This window comes from Bos grunniens, chromosome 3, assembly GCF_055505025.1.
Source record: "Bos grunniens cultivar Pamir isolate PY7600 chromosome 3, Bosgru_T2T1.0, whole genome shotgun sequence".
NCBI lineage: Eukaryota > Metazoa > Chordata > Mammalia > Artiodactyla > Bovidae > Bos > Bos grunniens.
In genome coordinates this window covers 11830410-11844415 of record NC_141167.1, presented here as the reverse complement: position 1 = coordinate 11844415, position 14006 = coordinate 11830410, and the positions used below count along the sequence as shown (strand labels likewise).

The 14006-nt window shown below is 43.5% G+C and overlaps 1 protein-coding gene across 13 annotated transcripts in view; it reads right to left on the bottom strand.

Moving 5' to 3' along the window:
* Positions 1–201: 201 nt before the first annotated feature.
* THRAP3 (thyroid hormone receptor associated protein 3) overlaps positions 202–14006 on the bottom strand; it is a 72207-nt gene continuing 58402 nt past the window's right edge. For 5 of the 13 annotated variants that reach the window (XM_086379614.1, XM_086379606.1, XM_086379629.1 and 2 more), the window contains 8 exons: positions 12027–12740; positions 10931–11103; positions 10105–10216; positions 8821–8905; positions 6505–6692; positions 4034–4229; positions 3449–3592; positions 202–1773 (listed from right to left, as the gene is read on the bottom strand). In XM_086379614.1, the coding sequence (XP_086235740.1) occupies positions 1552–1773; positions 3449–3592; positions 4034–4229; positions 6505–6692; positions 8821–8905; positions 10105–10216; positions 10931–11103; positions 12027–12740 (1834 nt within the window). In that variant the 3' untranslated portion in view covers positions 202–1551. Of the gene's footprint in view, positions 1774–3448; positions 3593–4033; positions 4230–6504; positions 6693–8549; positions 8707–8820; positions 8906–10104; positions 10217–10930; positions 11104–12026; positions 12741–14006 lie in introns of those variants that run through there. The other 8 variants (XM_086379648.1, XM_086379641.1, XM_086379654.1 and 5 more) reach the window with 2 other exon arrangements.

Genomic DNA, 14006 nt, shown 5'->3' with positions numbered 1-14006 from the left:
TTATTACTCAACACAGATTAGCTGAGGCTCCTCCCAGAACCATCTTGTGTGCAGTTGGAGGCGATGGGGCTGCAACAGTCTGGGCCCAGCCCCCCAGACATTTCATCTTTCTGGTTCCCTGAGGCTGCTATGGGGGGCATCTACCACCTGCCCTCCACCACACCCACCCACACCCATTCAGGGTGACAATGACCAGAGCCATTTACATCTGCCACTTCATTTATTTTTTTTATTTGCAGGAGGAGTTGAAACAAATTTTAAGGGTATTTTCATTTTTCCCCCCCCTAAACATGAATCATTCAAGTAAAACCAACTTAACTATAGAAATGTAGCAAAGTAAGGGGAAAGTAGCATCAACAACCCAGGAGGCAAAGGCTGGGGGGAAGGTGGGTGCAGTCCGCATATAACATATGCATAAATGCCATGTGATTCACCTGCTCAGGACCGCCTCCCCAGAAGGCAAGCACAAGGACCCATTTTAAGAGGATGTTTTCCCCCCAGACATCGGAGAATGTTTCAACTTAAAGCTTAAGGTTTAAAAAAAAAAAAGGAAAAAGAAAAAAACACAAAACAAAAAACCCCCACAAACCACCCAGCCATAACCACCTTCCTTAATCGATCATAGGAGTTTCTTTTCATTTTATAAAAAGATTAATAAAAAATATTGAAAAAATTATTTTCTCATCTTATATTTGTAAAGATAATAGAAGTCAGAAGTTTCTTAGAAAACAGACCAGAAACTGCCATCCAGTTTCCACCCCTGTTGCTGAGAGGATCAGCAGGACTAGAAAGTTTGGGATACTGGAGCTGCTGGTGGAGAAGGGGAAGCCCAGCCCACAAGAAATCAGAAAATATTGGGGGGAGGGGAGGTGCGCACATGGGGTGTGGTTAGGAGCAACACCACATGATACATGGCTGCGCAGAAAGGGGAACACAAGGTGGTCAGAAAGGCCTTGAACTCCTCCTCGACATACAAAACCAAGTTTAACAAAGACCCACGCAGTTTGGTCCCAAACTGAGGTGAACACATCAATATTTATTCACATGCTTTGTTTTCTCTTAAGAATCAAAAGTTGCCCAAATTAAATCTTTCTGCTAATGTTACTATATATGCCTAAAAAAAAAAAAAAGAGGGGGCTTTTAAAATAAGGATAAAGAGACTGAAAATCAAATTAGTCCTCAGCTCCAAATGTAATGAAATGAAGAATAAAACTGTTGGTTTCTAACAGGGAACAAACCAAAATCCAAGTTATATCGCTCTGCCCTCCCTACCCCAGCCCCCACCCCACACACCAACAATAAACGAGAAACACATAGCTAAAGCCCAACATGGTGTGTTCTGCTCAAGAGCTGGGCCTGACCCCAGGCCAGCTGCCTCTGTCTGGTGGGACGCCAGGATGCTCTTCGGCAGTTGTAGGATATTTTGCATGGCTGGTGGGGGGTATGGGTGGGATTTTCAGAATCTTCTCGAGGCTCCTCTGTTTAGCTCCTCACCAGCCGTCTTCCCGGCGCCTCTCTCCCTCGGGCAGGGGCTCCCAGCAAGAGTGGCCACTACTCAGTTGTCGGCTGTAAATTGTCCTTCTCTTCTCGGTTCTCTGTCCCACTCTCATCGTCTTCAATCTCCCCTTCCTCCCCACTGAACTTGTCGTGGGCCCACTTGGGGCTGGTGCTGGATTTCCGGAACATGAACCGGCCTCGACCGCGAGGGAAGGCTCCTCGGCCCCGGCCCCGGCTCACCCACTTCTCACTGCCTTCGCCTTCACGGTCATCATGCTTAAAAGAAAAGGAAAACTGTCATCAATGCCAGGGTAAACAAGAGCAGCCTCTCCTCTGCACCTACCCAAATGTGACTTTCCCAAACGAAACTCTGTCCTGTCCTCCTCCCTGTCCCCACTCGAAAAACGCTACTGATTCAGATCTAAGAGAATATTCAGTTCGGTTCCTTGAATTCTAAGGCAGCCATGTAGGCATTGTAATGATGATGATGATAAAATCTTCAAAGACCTTTTCCTACATTATCTCATTTAATCCTCACAGCTACCCTACCCTATCATTATCAACCCTCCACTATGCAGATGAGAAAACAGCCAGGGGAACTTTAAGTAACTCCATATTATTTAGAACACACTCTCTCAAAGAGGGGGTGGGGGGTGTAAGCCAACCCCCCCCAAACATGAAACTATTTCTGATCTGAGTTGTCTGTAAGCTAAGAGAGGAAGCAACACAGAACACACACACAGCTGGGAGTCTTATTTATCCAGCTCTCCCCAAGCCTCCCCTCAGCCAACAACAGGCAGTGAGACCAAGGGCAGATGGCTCACAGTCTCAGACCAGTACTGGCAAAGGCAGAGCCAGAACCCAGCCTCCTGTCTTGTATCTTTTCTCCTTTCTCAGTTTTATGCAAGAAGGCAGTGCGGCAGAGTAGGGAAAAAACAAAACCTATAACTCAATCCCCGCTCTGATGATCTCATGAGAAAGAAGGAGGGAACCAATGAATGAATGAATGAATGAGACAGGATTTTGAAAAGTCACTGTTACCTCATCAGCCCCATGACTTCAAAGAGTCTGAACCCTCCATGCACACTAGTAGTACCTGAGGCTTCTGAGGGGTTAGTTCAGCTAAAGGACCAGCTGCTTCTTCACTAGCCTAAATTAATCAGGTTGGCAATGCTCCTTCAGGGACAGAGAAGGTACGGCCTTTTATCCTTCCTCTAAACAGCCCCACTCCAGTACCTATCCCGGGCCCAGTCCAGCCAACATTTTCCTAGATATAGGTTCAAGAGTCCTCTCAGAGTAGCTTCTAGCAGCCCCAGAAAAGCGAAGTTGGCTATGCACAGTGATTTACACAGCAACCTGCTTCCTACTTCCAGGCCAGTCCTCATGGGTAATCAGACTCAGCAGCAAGATTACCTTCGTTATTACAACACTCAGTCACATCTACTTGGACCTGAGCCTGCTGTTAACACAGCAAGGCAATAGAGCTCTCTCACTGGCCAAGTAATTCGGCCTAGAAGAGCCCAGCTCCAGTGGTGTTTCATTCTGGAGACAGGTGCCCTCCCTCAAAAAGAGAACTGTCCTTCTTATCCATATCGTGCAGGGGCGTGACAAGGTGGAACTGCCACCTCTGGGGAAGGTAATGGTTCTATCCCTTGTAAAGGCTGGAGGCTTAGGGTGGGTGAGCAGTAAAATGATTTCACAGACAAAAAGGCAAGAGCAACCTTTCGTACTTATCCTGGAATCCATAAATATCTTAGATAACACTTTCAAGGTCAGGACTGCCTCTCTAGAGAACAGTCATCTTGCCAGAACTATACTAGCCCACAAGTACACACGTAACCAGTGCCATACCTGCATGCAGTTCTGGGAAAAAAAATCAATCAAAGCCTCACTATCAGCTACTGTGTATGTCAAAGGCCCCCTCGCCCTTCCTGGTTATCCCGACACATACCAAGTAATATTTCTTGCTTTTGGGTGTGTACTCGGGGTCCCATTCCTCCTCCCGGCTTCTCTTCTGAAAATCGTTGTTGCTGCTGTTGTTGTTGTTACCAGAATAGCTGCCTCTGCCCCAGCCTCTTCCTCTGGCTCGAAACTGCTATGGCAATAAACGGGGAAAGGAACAAAGGGTCCATGTAAGGAATGGAGAAAAACAACTCCTTGTCTTCTATTCAAATACTTTCCTGCTGTCCTCCAGTCAGTATGCTGGTTAACTGGTTTTTAGCTATTCCCTTTCTGTTTATCTCAAGTCTATAGCCCAGACCGGGGACAATGCCATAAGGGCCTCCCTACATACAGCAGGAGTTACAACAAGTGAGGAATTTCAGACCAGAAGCCCTAAGAGGCTTTCTGGCTAAGTGATTATGAACAGGGGAAAAAAAAAATTCAAAAAATGGAAAGCCTGGGGAATGGGAAACCACAGATTCTAGGGTCTACTGACCTAATCACCTGTATCAAGGGCAACAAAATAAATGTTCTGATCAGCACATAATTAGAATTAGCAGGAGAAAGGGCTTAAAGGGAGGGGGCAGAGTCTTACAAAGGTCCCTCGAGCTCTGCCTCCTCTCTCACTTGGACCCACGAAGTCTTTGGTCCCCAGCCTTGATTTGTCAAAGCCCGTGGTACTCTCCTCTCTCTCTTCTGTCTCTTCAGTGTACTCTTCTGCTTTGTAGGAGTGGGATGACTGGGAGGAAGATGATGACGACCTGGACCGGTCTCGTGCTCTCCGGTGCTTCCTATGAAAACACAAGAGGCCTCTAGGGTACAGTCCTTGTCTGGGGGCTCATAAGTAAGGAGCACAGGGCAATCAAGAGTGTGTCTGTGATGAGAACACTGAAGACAAGTAACCAGAAAAACCAACTCACCCTCAACATACCCACCCAGGGAACTGGGGAGCTTCCTCCCAGTTCTCTCAGTCATGTTCACTGACATATCTATGTCTGAGCCTGTGATAAACATGGGACACACACATACAGGAGGAGGGACAAAACGTCCATGCATGGCCTCTGGTAGCTCATTCTAATACATGTGCATGAACTGGAAAAACAAAAGGAGACAAACACTGTCATGAAAGCCAGAGAGTATCTGGTGCTAGGAGAGGCTTTATACATTACCATCTGTTTCAACTTTATGTTAGTTTTATTTCTCATAGAAGACTATGACCTGTCTTGGGAGGCTGCTCTAAAGATCGAAAAAACAACGTGCTTAAACACTCTACATTGACACAGCACGCATACAGTAAATGGCAATTATGATTTCAGTACTATTTTCCCCATCTTAGAGACAGGAGGTTCAGGTGACAGAACTAGGCAGATTTGGATTCAAATCTAGCACTAATTATACCAATACTCCACAAACCCTTCCCACTTTCCACTGCACTCCAACAGGTTTAGGTCATTAAGCCTAGGATCTGGCGGAATTCTTCCCAGAGTTATTTCCCATCCATCTCTTCATCTGGAGGAAATTACAGAGCAGGGGCAAATTAGACAGAGTAATACAGTGAGTCACTATATACGTACTAGAGGTTGGGGCCAGCCCTGCCATGTGGCAGTGGAGGAGGGTACCAGCCACCAGGAGTACAGGACTTACAGGGAAAAGCCAGCCAAGTGTTAGTAACCTATCATTACCCTCCTCCATTATGAAAAGCACCTTGCTAACCCCCCACCCCCACAGCCACCCCAACCCCCAAACATTTGAGAAGATCAAAGACAAATATTTGAATCCTACTAAATTATCCCACTAAGTTATTCTCATAGAATTCTTATAACTCAAATGTCTGACTCCTAGAAATCAGCACTATTTCAAGAGATTTTCAAAAATAAGACTCCAAAAATCCTGATTTGAGTCCCAACACTGCCTTTTATTAGTTGTGTGATCTTGGTGAGCCATTCTTCAATCATATGAGAAAGAGTTTTTGTATACAGTGAAAACAGTGGCATGATTATCATTTTTCTTCTTGCCCCAATCACAAAATACTAGAGTTGCAGGAGACTTGATTAAGGTTACAAACAAGTCAGAGGCAGTGGCATATGTCCCAGGGAAACAAATCAGGATCAGGGATCCAAGTCCAGGACTGAAAGGCTTGAAGGGTCCTACTCCCTTTCCACCAGAGAAGACTACTGTATCCCAGCTTCCATTTCCTGTTGAGGATTATCAGATCCTCTATCTGTGATACCCCTGAAAGCTGTTAGGGCTCATAATGCGTATGTTAACTGAGCGCAAGGATAGACAAAGTGAAAGAGAAGACATGAGCTTACTTCTCTATCTTTCAAAGAGGCAAAAGGGATAGTCTACTAATTGTCTCGCTTATTTCAAAGGATTGTTATCAGAAAATGGATATAAAAGTGCTTGCTAGCTGAAGTTCAGGAACACAGAAGTAGTGCTGCTTCCCACAGGAAGGCGTGGGGTTTCAATTCTGCAACCTTTAACGCGCATGACTGAAAAGTCATGGAACGTTCAAAAATGTAAATAGAAACAAGACCTTGGCATAAATGCTGCCTTATGAAGTTCAACAATGCTACCTTTGTTTAAAGAATATTTGGAACACCTCTCTTGAAGTGCCTGTGAAACTAGTTTAAAAGGCATTTAAGATCAACAAGCTTGTCCTATCTAGTTCTGCCCTGTTTCTCTGACCAGACAGTTTTTACTTGAATACAACTTTGAGCCACTTTAAAACATAACCTTCGCAAGACGATTTGTGATGAGAAAGGACATGTCAAAGAACATGTCCAAAACAAAAGCAAAAGAAATTCCCATGATTCTCCACCCTGTCCCTATAGCCAAATCAACTGCCTATCTCCCAGGAGGCCTCCTTTGGACAAGGATTATGTCTATTTCATTCAAAAGTTCTATTTTCAATCTAGGGACTTTAATTGACAGTTAAAAGAAAACTACACAAAATAGTTCCTAATTGTTCTCCAGTGTGCAGGGTCTGCCGTAGGGCCTAATGAGGGGCAGACAAAGGAGTCCACTCAGGAGACTGAATGAGGCAACAAACAAGGGTTTACATACTTCTGCTTCTTTGATCCTTTATGAGTTTTCTCTGTTTTCTCAGCTGATCGCTCCCTTGAGTGGCTTGAGTCTCGGGAATCCACTGATTCTCTTGATTTACCTCGTTTAAGATCTCTCTCTTTATGTTTTTTACGACGTTCAATATCAAGGCGGAGATCAACAGGATCATCTTTGTACTTTCCCTCAGCCTGCCAAGAGAAATCAAAATTAAGGTTTTTGGGATTCAGGACTACAAACTCAACCACCCCACAAACTGTGGTTTCTATTCCAATGGAGTGGTACAGAGGAAGCACTGGGAATGTGAGGCACCTCGCCCAACTCGGGAGGGATACAGGATGTTCCACCAAAGTCACTTCATGAGAATCCCTAGAGAGCCCAAACCAATTCTCTAGAATAATGATGATAACCTTCTGCATATGCTACACACACACACACACACACACACACACCTCCCTTGCTTTGCTATTTCCCTCTGTGGTCCAGTAATGACTTTGGCTAGCTGAAAAGCTGAGAAGGCCAAAATTAACCCTGGAAGGTGTTAGTTAGGCTGGCTTAGGCTTAGTCACCAGCAGGAGTAGAAATGCTGTCACCTCTCCCCTACCTCCACTGTGGCAGCTACCCTGGACCTATCCTCCATTTGGAATTACCTCTCACTGAGTCCAATAATAGACAATGGAAGACTTACACAGCCTTCCAAAATGTTAGTTATATCAACAGATTTCTCTAGAGAAGGCATATCAAAAACCATAATAAAGAATTCATAAAGTTGGCAATACCAAGTCAAAGTTTATTTTAAAAAGAAAAATGAGAAAACATTTTCTCACTAACTTTCTACAAGTGTAACCTATCACAGTATGTGGCGCACAGACAGAGTGAGCCCAGCAACAACAGCTGCCCTCTACCCTAAACTATCAGGCAAAGGGCTTTCAACAGCTCTTGAGAAACTCAGTGAAAGCAGAGGAGCAAGGGGTTTTCAGGCATATTATACACTAAGATTTGTCTCGTGGAAGCAAAACCTCCCTAGGGACTTCTCTGGTAGACCAGTGGTTAAGACTGTGCTTTCACTGCAGAGGGTGTGGGTTCAATCCCTGCTCAGGGAACTAAGACCACACAAGCTGTGTGGTGCAACCAAAACACAAACAAACAACAACAACAACAACAAAAACCTCTCTAAAAAGAGGAAGGGATGAGCAGTTCACTTTGTATTAACATTTACTTACACAACTAAGCTTTTTGTTGAAATAATGAAGTTTTAATTAACAAGAATGGTAGGTGGTAACTTGGTTTATTTTACTGCATGCTTTTCTTCTGAGGAGGGAATGGGGCCCCTGCACCCTCCAAAGACCAAAAAAGAGAGAAGTACAGCTGCAGTTCCCTTAGTACACACAGCACCTCTAATGAATAGGCTTTGTGGGGCGGAGAGGATGACATCTCTCCTGATGTTTGAAAGTCTTGTGTTTCACATGGTTAGTGCCAAGCTGGTGGGTACTTGGAGAAAAGGGGGAGTGGGAGAGAAGACAGATTGTGCAAGAGTGCCTCTCATCACATTCAACCAACAAGACAAACCTATTTGGAAAACTTGAAAATTACTATTTTTAGAAACAGTTTCAGCAACATTGGAAGAGTCATCTCCATAGGGATTAAATTTCAATCTAATCTCTATAGGGTCCCTAGGTGGGAACTGATGGTCAACAAATACTAAGATTTTTAAGAACCCAAATCTAGTACTTCTAGTAACAGACTGCACACAAGCTTTAATCTCTTAATAACAGTGTTTACGTGCACATCATTACACATGTAGCTGGGCTATCAAAGCAATGTTTAGCTTTAAAGTAACAGTAACCAACAGATGATAGATATGGCACAATGTTAGGAAAAAAATCTGGACTAGCTGCTTAAAACAGTCTATTCAGTTAAGTTATGAAAATTTCACTCTCCTCTGACATGCATGTCTTTTTGAAATCATGGTTGGAAATAGCGCATGTATATAGTTGATTTGATAATACTTACAAGCAGAAAAATATCACAAAAAGTTTCTTCTCTCATCATGGGCACTTGTTCCAAAACTCCTCTCTTTTTTTTCTCAAGCTCACCTCAATAGACTTTGGGGTCATTTACCATATTCTAACCACTTCACAAAGGTTGTTGATACATTTAATAAAAATTAACCCTTTGTAGTTCATTTTTAGAATTATGCCCATCCTTAAAAGAAAAACACAAACTTAAGTAGAGAGTAATTTAAACAAACACATTTCTGACAAGTTCATGCCCAACGCACTCATTTTGTTGGAATTACTGATCAAAGCAACAGTTCACCTTGTAGCCAGGTTCCCGGGGACTTTTCATTTCGTCATGAGCCAAACCATGTTTTCTGAATGTACTGGGGGAAATGTCTATCCTCCTAAAATTATAAACACAAAAGTTGTTCAACATTCCATAGTGTGAATATAGCATTTTAGTTCGTAAGTGAAGTAGCAGAAACACAGGCATTCCTTTTTATTCCTTTTTATTATACTCACCTTGTTTGTTTACATACTTACACTCTCCCATAGATATGTATGCACAGGCACACACGTACATGTACAGACACACACACTTGCTCTCTCCCAACTTTCCAAACTCAAACAGAAGGAACTTCATATTCCACCCAGCACTGTTATGGTCAAGAAAACAGACTCACCTATAGCCTTACTTATCATCATTCACATCGAGACTATCTATGCCCTGCTAACTTCAAAAAGCAGTTTTCACCTTGGGAACTGAAATATAATGGTCCATTATTCACCAATATGGTAAAGTCTAACTGAGAAACAAGTGCCTGGCGTGACACACATCCCCAAAGACCCTAAATCCAAGACTATTACAAACATGGTCCTCTTACCTACTGCAAAGGTTCAATCAAAGTTTAAGACCAACTACATTTCTAGACAAAGTCCCTATTTGCTGAATAAATTCCCACAACCAATGTTTAAACCTCTGGGCTTTTTAAACCCTTTGACATAATTCTGTAAGTTCTTCTATCTTCATCCCCCACTTGCTGCAGATTCTCCCAAAGGAAGAACCAATATATGAAATACATGGGATGCTTAAAGAAACATTTACTTTATGTAAAGAAAGCTCACCGTGACCTTGGGTTATCATTTGCAAACTCCTCCTGCAACTCTCAAGAACACAAGGGTTCTTTTTATATCAAAAAGGGCTGTTTTCCTCAGGCCCAAAGGGAGAAACACGGTAATCAAAGCACACCTTTTCCATTACGAATCACTACTATCCTAGACTATGGAGACTGTTACCTTAAATTCTGCTATTACACCTGACAAATGGCAAAAACAAGACAAGTTTATTCTCTGGTGGGCAGTCTTTTGGGCTTCCCTGATAGCTCAGTTGGTAAGGAATCCACCTGCAATGCAGGAGACCCTGGTTCAATCCCTGGGTTGGGAAGATCCCCTGGAGAAGGGAAAAGCTACCCATTCCAGTATTCTGGCCTGGAGAATTCCAAGGACTGTAGAGTCCATGAGGTCACAAAGAGTCAGACACAACTGAGTGATTCTCCTTGAGCAGTCTTTTATGATCACCTCCAGTATAAGCCAGGGTCCTCACCTGTGAATCTCTGGGCTTTTCTTGTTTTTAGCTGCCTCCTGTTCACTTCCTCTCTTTAGATATTTAGTAAAGCGTTCATGCAGTGTCATTCCAGAGGACCCAAAGTGATGCTCTGTGGGGAGTCAAAGAAAAATATGTCAGGCTGTTAAAGGCACACCCAACATTCAAACCCCTCTGCATGGATGAAACTGCAGCCACAGATACGTGAATGAAGTGTTCAAATCCATATAACAAACATACTGTGAAAAGTAAGGAAAATTAGCTGGTTCAGAAACAATCCAATATTGAGCACTGGATTGCCATGGTAGGACATGGATACAAAGATACTATTCTATGCATCAAGAGCACCAATTCCCCCTAAGTTCCAATTTCAGATGAAATTGTAACTGGCCCAAACCCAGCTTCTAGGTCACATTCCTCAGTCTGTCCACCTCCATTTGCCCAGAAGATGGCAGAATAATGTGGGACAAGATCTATAAGATGCTGCTAGAGGTATATGCGTATTAAGACAGGACAAATCAGATGGGCTGGGAAAGCCACTTTCCATACCCCTCTTTTCAAGCAATTTAAATCTTCACATGAAGGATTTCACCTAGCCTCAGGATCCCAGGTTATCACTAGTATTTTCACAATGTTCAGCTCTCTGATCAGAAAATGGAAACTTACCCCAGGAGACATTTCCTTCAAACCAGCCCCTAGGTTCAAAGGCCCTATTGATGAGATAAAGGTCCCTGACAGACTCCCTCATGCCCCGTCTCATCCTTCTGCTTGTTAGAAAGCTAAGTATGTAGAAAGGGAACCTGAGTGGGCTGGGGTCAGGACTCACCTTTAACATGGTGAACGATGGTCACTATATGCTGGGCAAACAGCTCTGAGGGGCTCCGCTGAGACTGAGCTGACTGTATGTGCTGGAAAATGGATCGAAATTCCTGCTCCTTTTTGTTGCTATGAACTAGATCCCGACAAAGCTTTCGTTCCTGAGCCAATAAGCCACTGGGTCTGAAAAATACACACAGGGTGACCCAATGTAACAAGACACACAGAAAGTCAGGACAATTTAAGTCCTAAAAATGCAAGCATACTTTTGTAAGAGGTGAATTTATCTGCAAAGTTCCTTTTTAAATTCCTAGCAAAGTACAAAGAACCTCAAGGCACGTAACTGTGGAAAAAGGCCTTTCTCCCCTTGGAGTTTAATAGAAACAAATGGGCAGGATGAAGGATTAAACCTCAGTGATTCTGCTCTGCTCTGGAGGTGGGGGGGTGGTCTCTGCTGATCTTAACACATGACAAGTAGTGAGGCACCTCAGAAGACCAACTATCTTGGCCAGTCAGGGCCACTCAGCTTATGTGGCACAACGCAGCAAGAGTGGGATGTGGCTAGGCTGCTCTGCAGACTTCCAACTGGGTGTGCAACTCTCACACCAGGTGAAAAGCAGCCTGGGCCTCACAACTCTTTCCTGAAGTTCTCAAACCCCACACCCCAGCCCCAACTTTCAAACCATTACATTATTTGATGAAGGCCTGATATAATACATATTGTGACTTAGCTAAGAATGAAAACATGGATCCTGCATGGCTCCACAGGCAAAGACACCCTAAGCACATTAGAAAGACAATGGGACAGGAGTGGAATGGGGGGAGGGCGTATGATGTGACGAATACAGTGCAAGAGAGAAGCAGAGGGGAGCCAGTACCAAGGCAGACAGTCACTACAGACTAAAAAGACGCTTCACGATACTGCCCCGAACACGTAATTACTCTGTGATACACACTTCTCCAACGAAAACAGGGAGACACAAGAGTATTCACAGTAAAAATGAGACAGTGGGAGAAATACAGGAGGGGTGTGTCCTTGTTCTAGAATGACCTTATGGAGAGAGGTTAGGCTAAAGCCCTGAGGGTCAAGATGGACTACACCTCACCTTGCAAGGTCCTCATCAAAAGAGTCCATCCGGACATTGACTTGGGCCTCTCGAGTAATGGAAAAGGAAGACTTCCCTGTGGAAAAGTCTCCTTTGGCTCCTAGCTTCTCTCGGCTCTCAGAGGTCTTTCTTGGGGGAGGTGAAGAGCTCTTCTCCTGGACTGCTTTGTAAGCAGTCACTCGGAAATTCTTTTCAGGCACAAATCCCCTGTGCCCACTTTCACTTCTCTTGGATCCTCCTCGCTCCTCCTTTTTGGATCTCTCTGAAAAGGATTCCTCCTCCAACTCCTCCGTTTTTCTTTGCTTTTCCTTTCCTGGAGGTGCGTACACCAGGCCCTCCCATTTGCCTGACTTCTCCTCCTCCTGGTTTTTGCTTGCACCTGCTATGACTTTCGACATGAATTTGGGTTCATCGTCAAACTCAGATTCCTTCCTTCCTTTAGCCTTGTCTTTATCTTGATCATCCATCTCCTCCTTGTGGAAGTCAGCCATCTTCTTCTCAAAGTCATCTCGGAGCTTATACCTTTTGGGAGACTGGCTACCCCGAAAAGGCTTCTCAGTATCAGTTTTGGGAGCAAATGAATCAGATTTCATTTTTGTATCACCCAATCCCGCGTCAGAGAAGCTCCCCTTCTCTTTCATTTTCTCTTTATCAGTATTTGTTTGTTTCTGTTCCTTATCTTTTCCATTCTCTGTCTTCTGTTCATCTAGATACCTAGTTATGAAAACACAAGGGAGACACACAAGAGACTTAAACAACCTGATCCAAAATAAAACAGCACCATATGGTCTTAGGTTTTTGACTCTCTAACAAGCATGACTTGTGGATTCCAGCGTTGCCAAAGGTGTCTTGATTACCTTTTTGTTAATTTCTGAAAAACTGCTCTTCACAGATTTATGATTTTTGCATTTAAAAGATAAATAAATGTTCTGTGGAGTTGTATATTACAAAAACAAGCAAAAAGAAAATAGCAAAGGCATTTTTTAGGGTACTAAAAAACAAAAACCTACTTACCTGTAAGCGGTCTAGGAAAAAAAAAATTAAGGTCTTATCCAACCTTCACTCAAGTCACTTAAAATCTGCTTTCAGCAAAGTTAACATAGAATGTTCAACCTTGGACTGTTTTGCTTTTATACAACTCACATTTGGAAATACAAGTCTCAAAAGAGACTTCAAATTTGCTTCAAGTCACCTAGAAGACCTAAGTATGAAATATACTGTGAACACAAACAAAATACATGTTAATTGGGGGAGGGGGCAAAATTCATCCCACTCAATTCTTATGGAAAAGCAGAGTTCATGCCCAAGTGTTCTAATAAGATTCACAGTCCTGGCAAGGAACAAAACCTGTATTTTAAAGCAGACTTACTGAAGGCTGGGAAGTACAGGTTCTGAACATCACATCTGTACCATTAATGGAAAAAGTCTAATCAAATTAACAGTTGCATTAATATGGCAAAAAAAAAAAAAGAACCAAAAAAGGAACCAAAGGACAGCAGGGCATCAAAGAAAATGCTAATAAGAGAAAAAGGGGGAGTGGGGGGCAGGAGGGGCACCTGCTCCATAGGTCCCTCTTGACAACGTGGTCCCAACGCAACTTCCCTGTTGCGTCTCTGCCATCCCAATGCATACAACCACACAAAACAAAGACTTGTGCTCCAACTCACCGTGTCCCTCAGGGTAAAAAGACAGAAGCACTATTATGTCCTCTCCTAACATGCAGCCTGCTTGGCTTCTACTGGAACATACACCCACCTTGCGATTTTATAACAAGGTCTTCCTGGACTAAGCCTTGGACTTTCCCATTCTGCCCAGTCTCCTCAACTGGAGGGTGTGAGGGTGCAGCTCTTCACCATGATGGGCTGATGCAGATCGATCATAGGAGATGGTGGATCTTAGAGGGTCTAACAGCTCCAATAGCCATTCATTTTGGTAAAGACCACATTTTTTTGATAGCTGACCCACAAATCTCTATTGTTC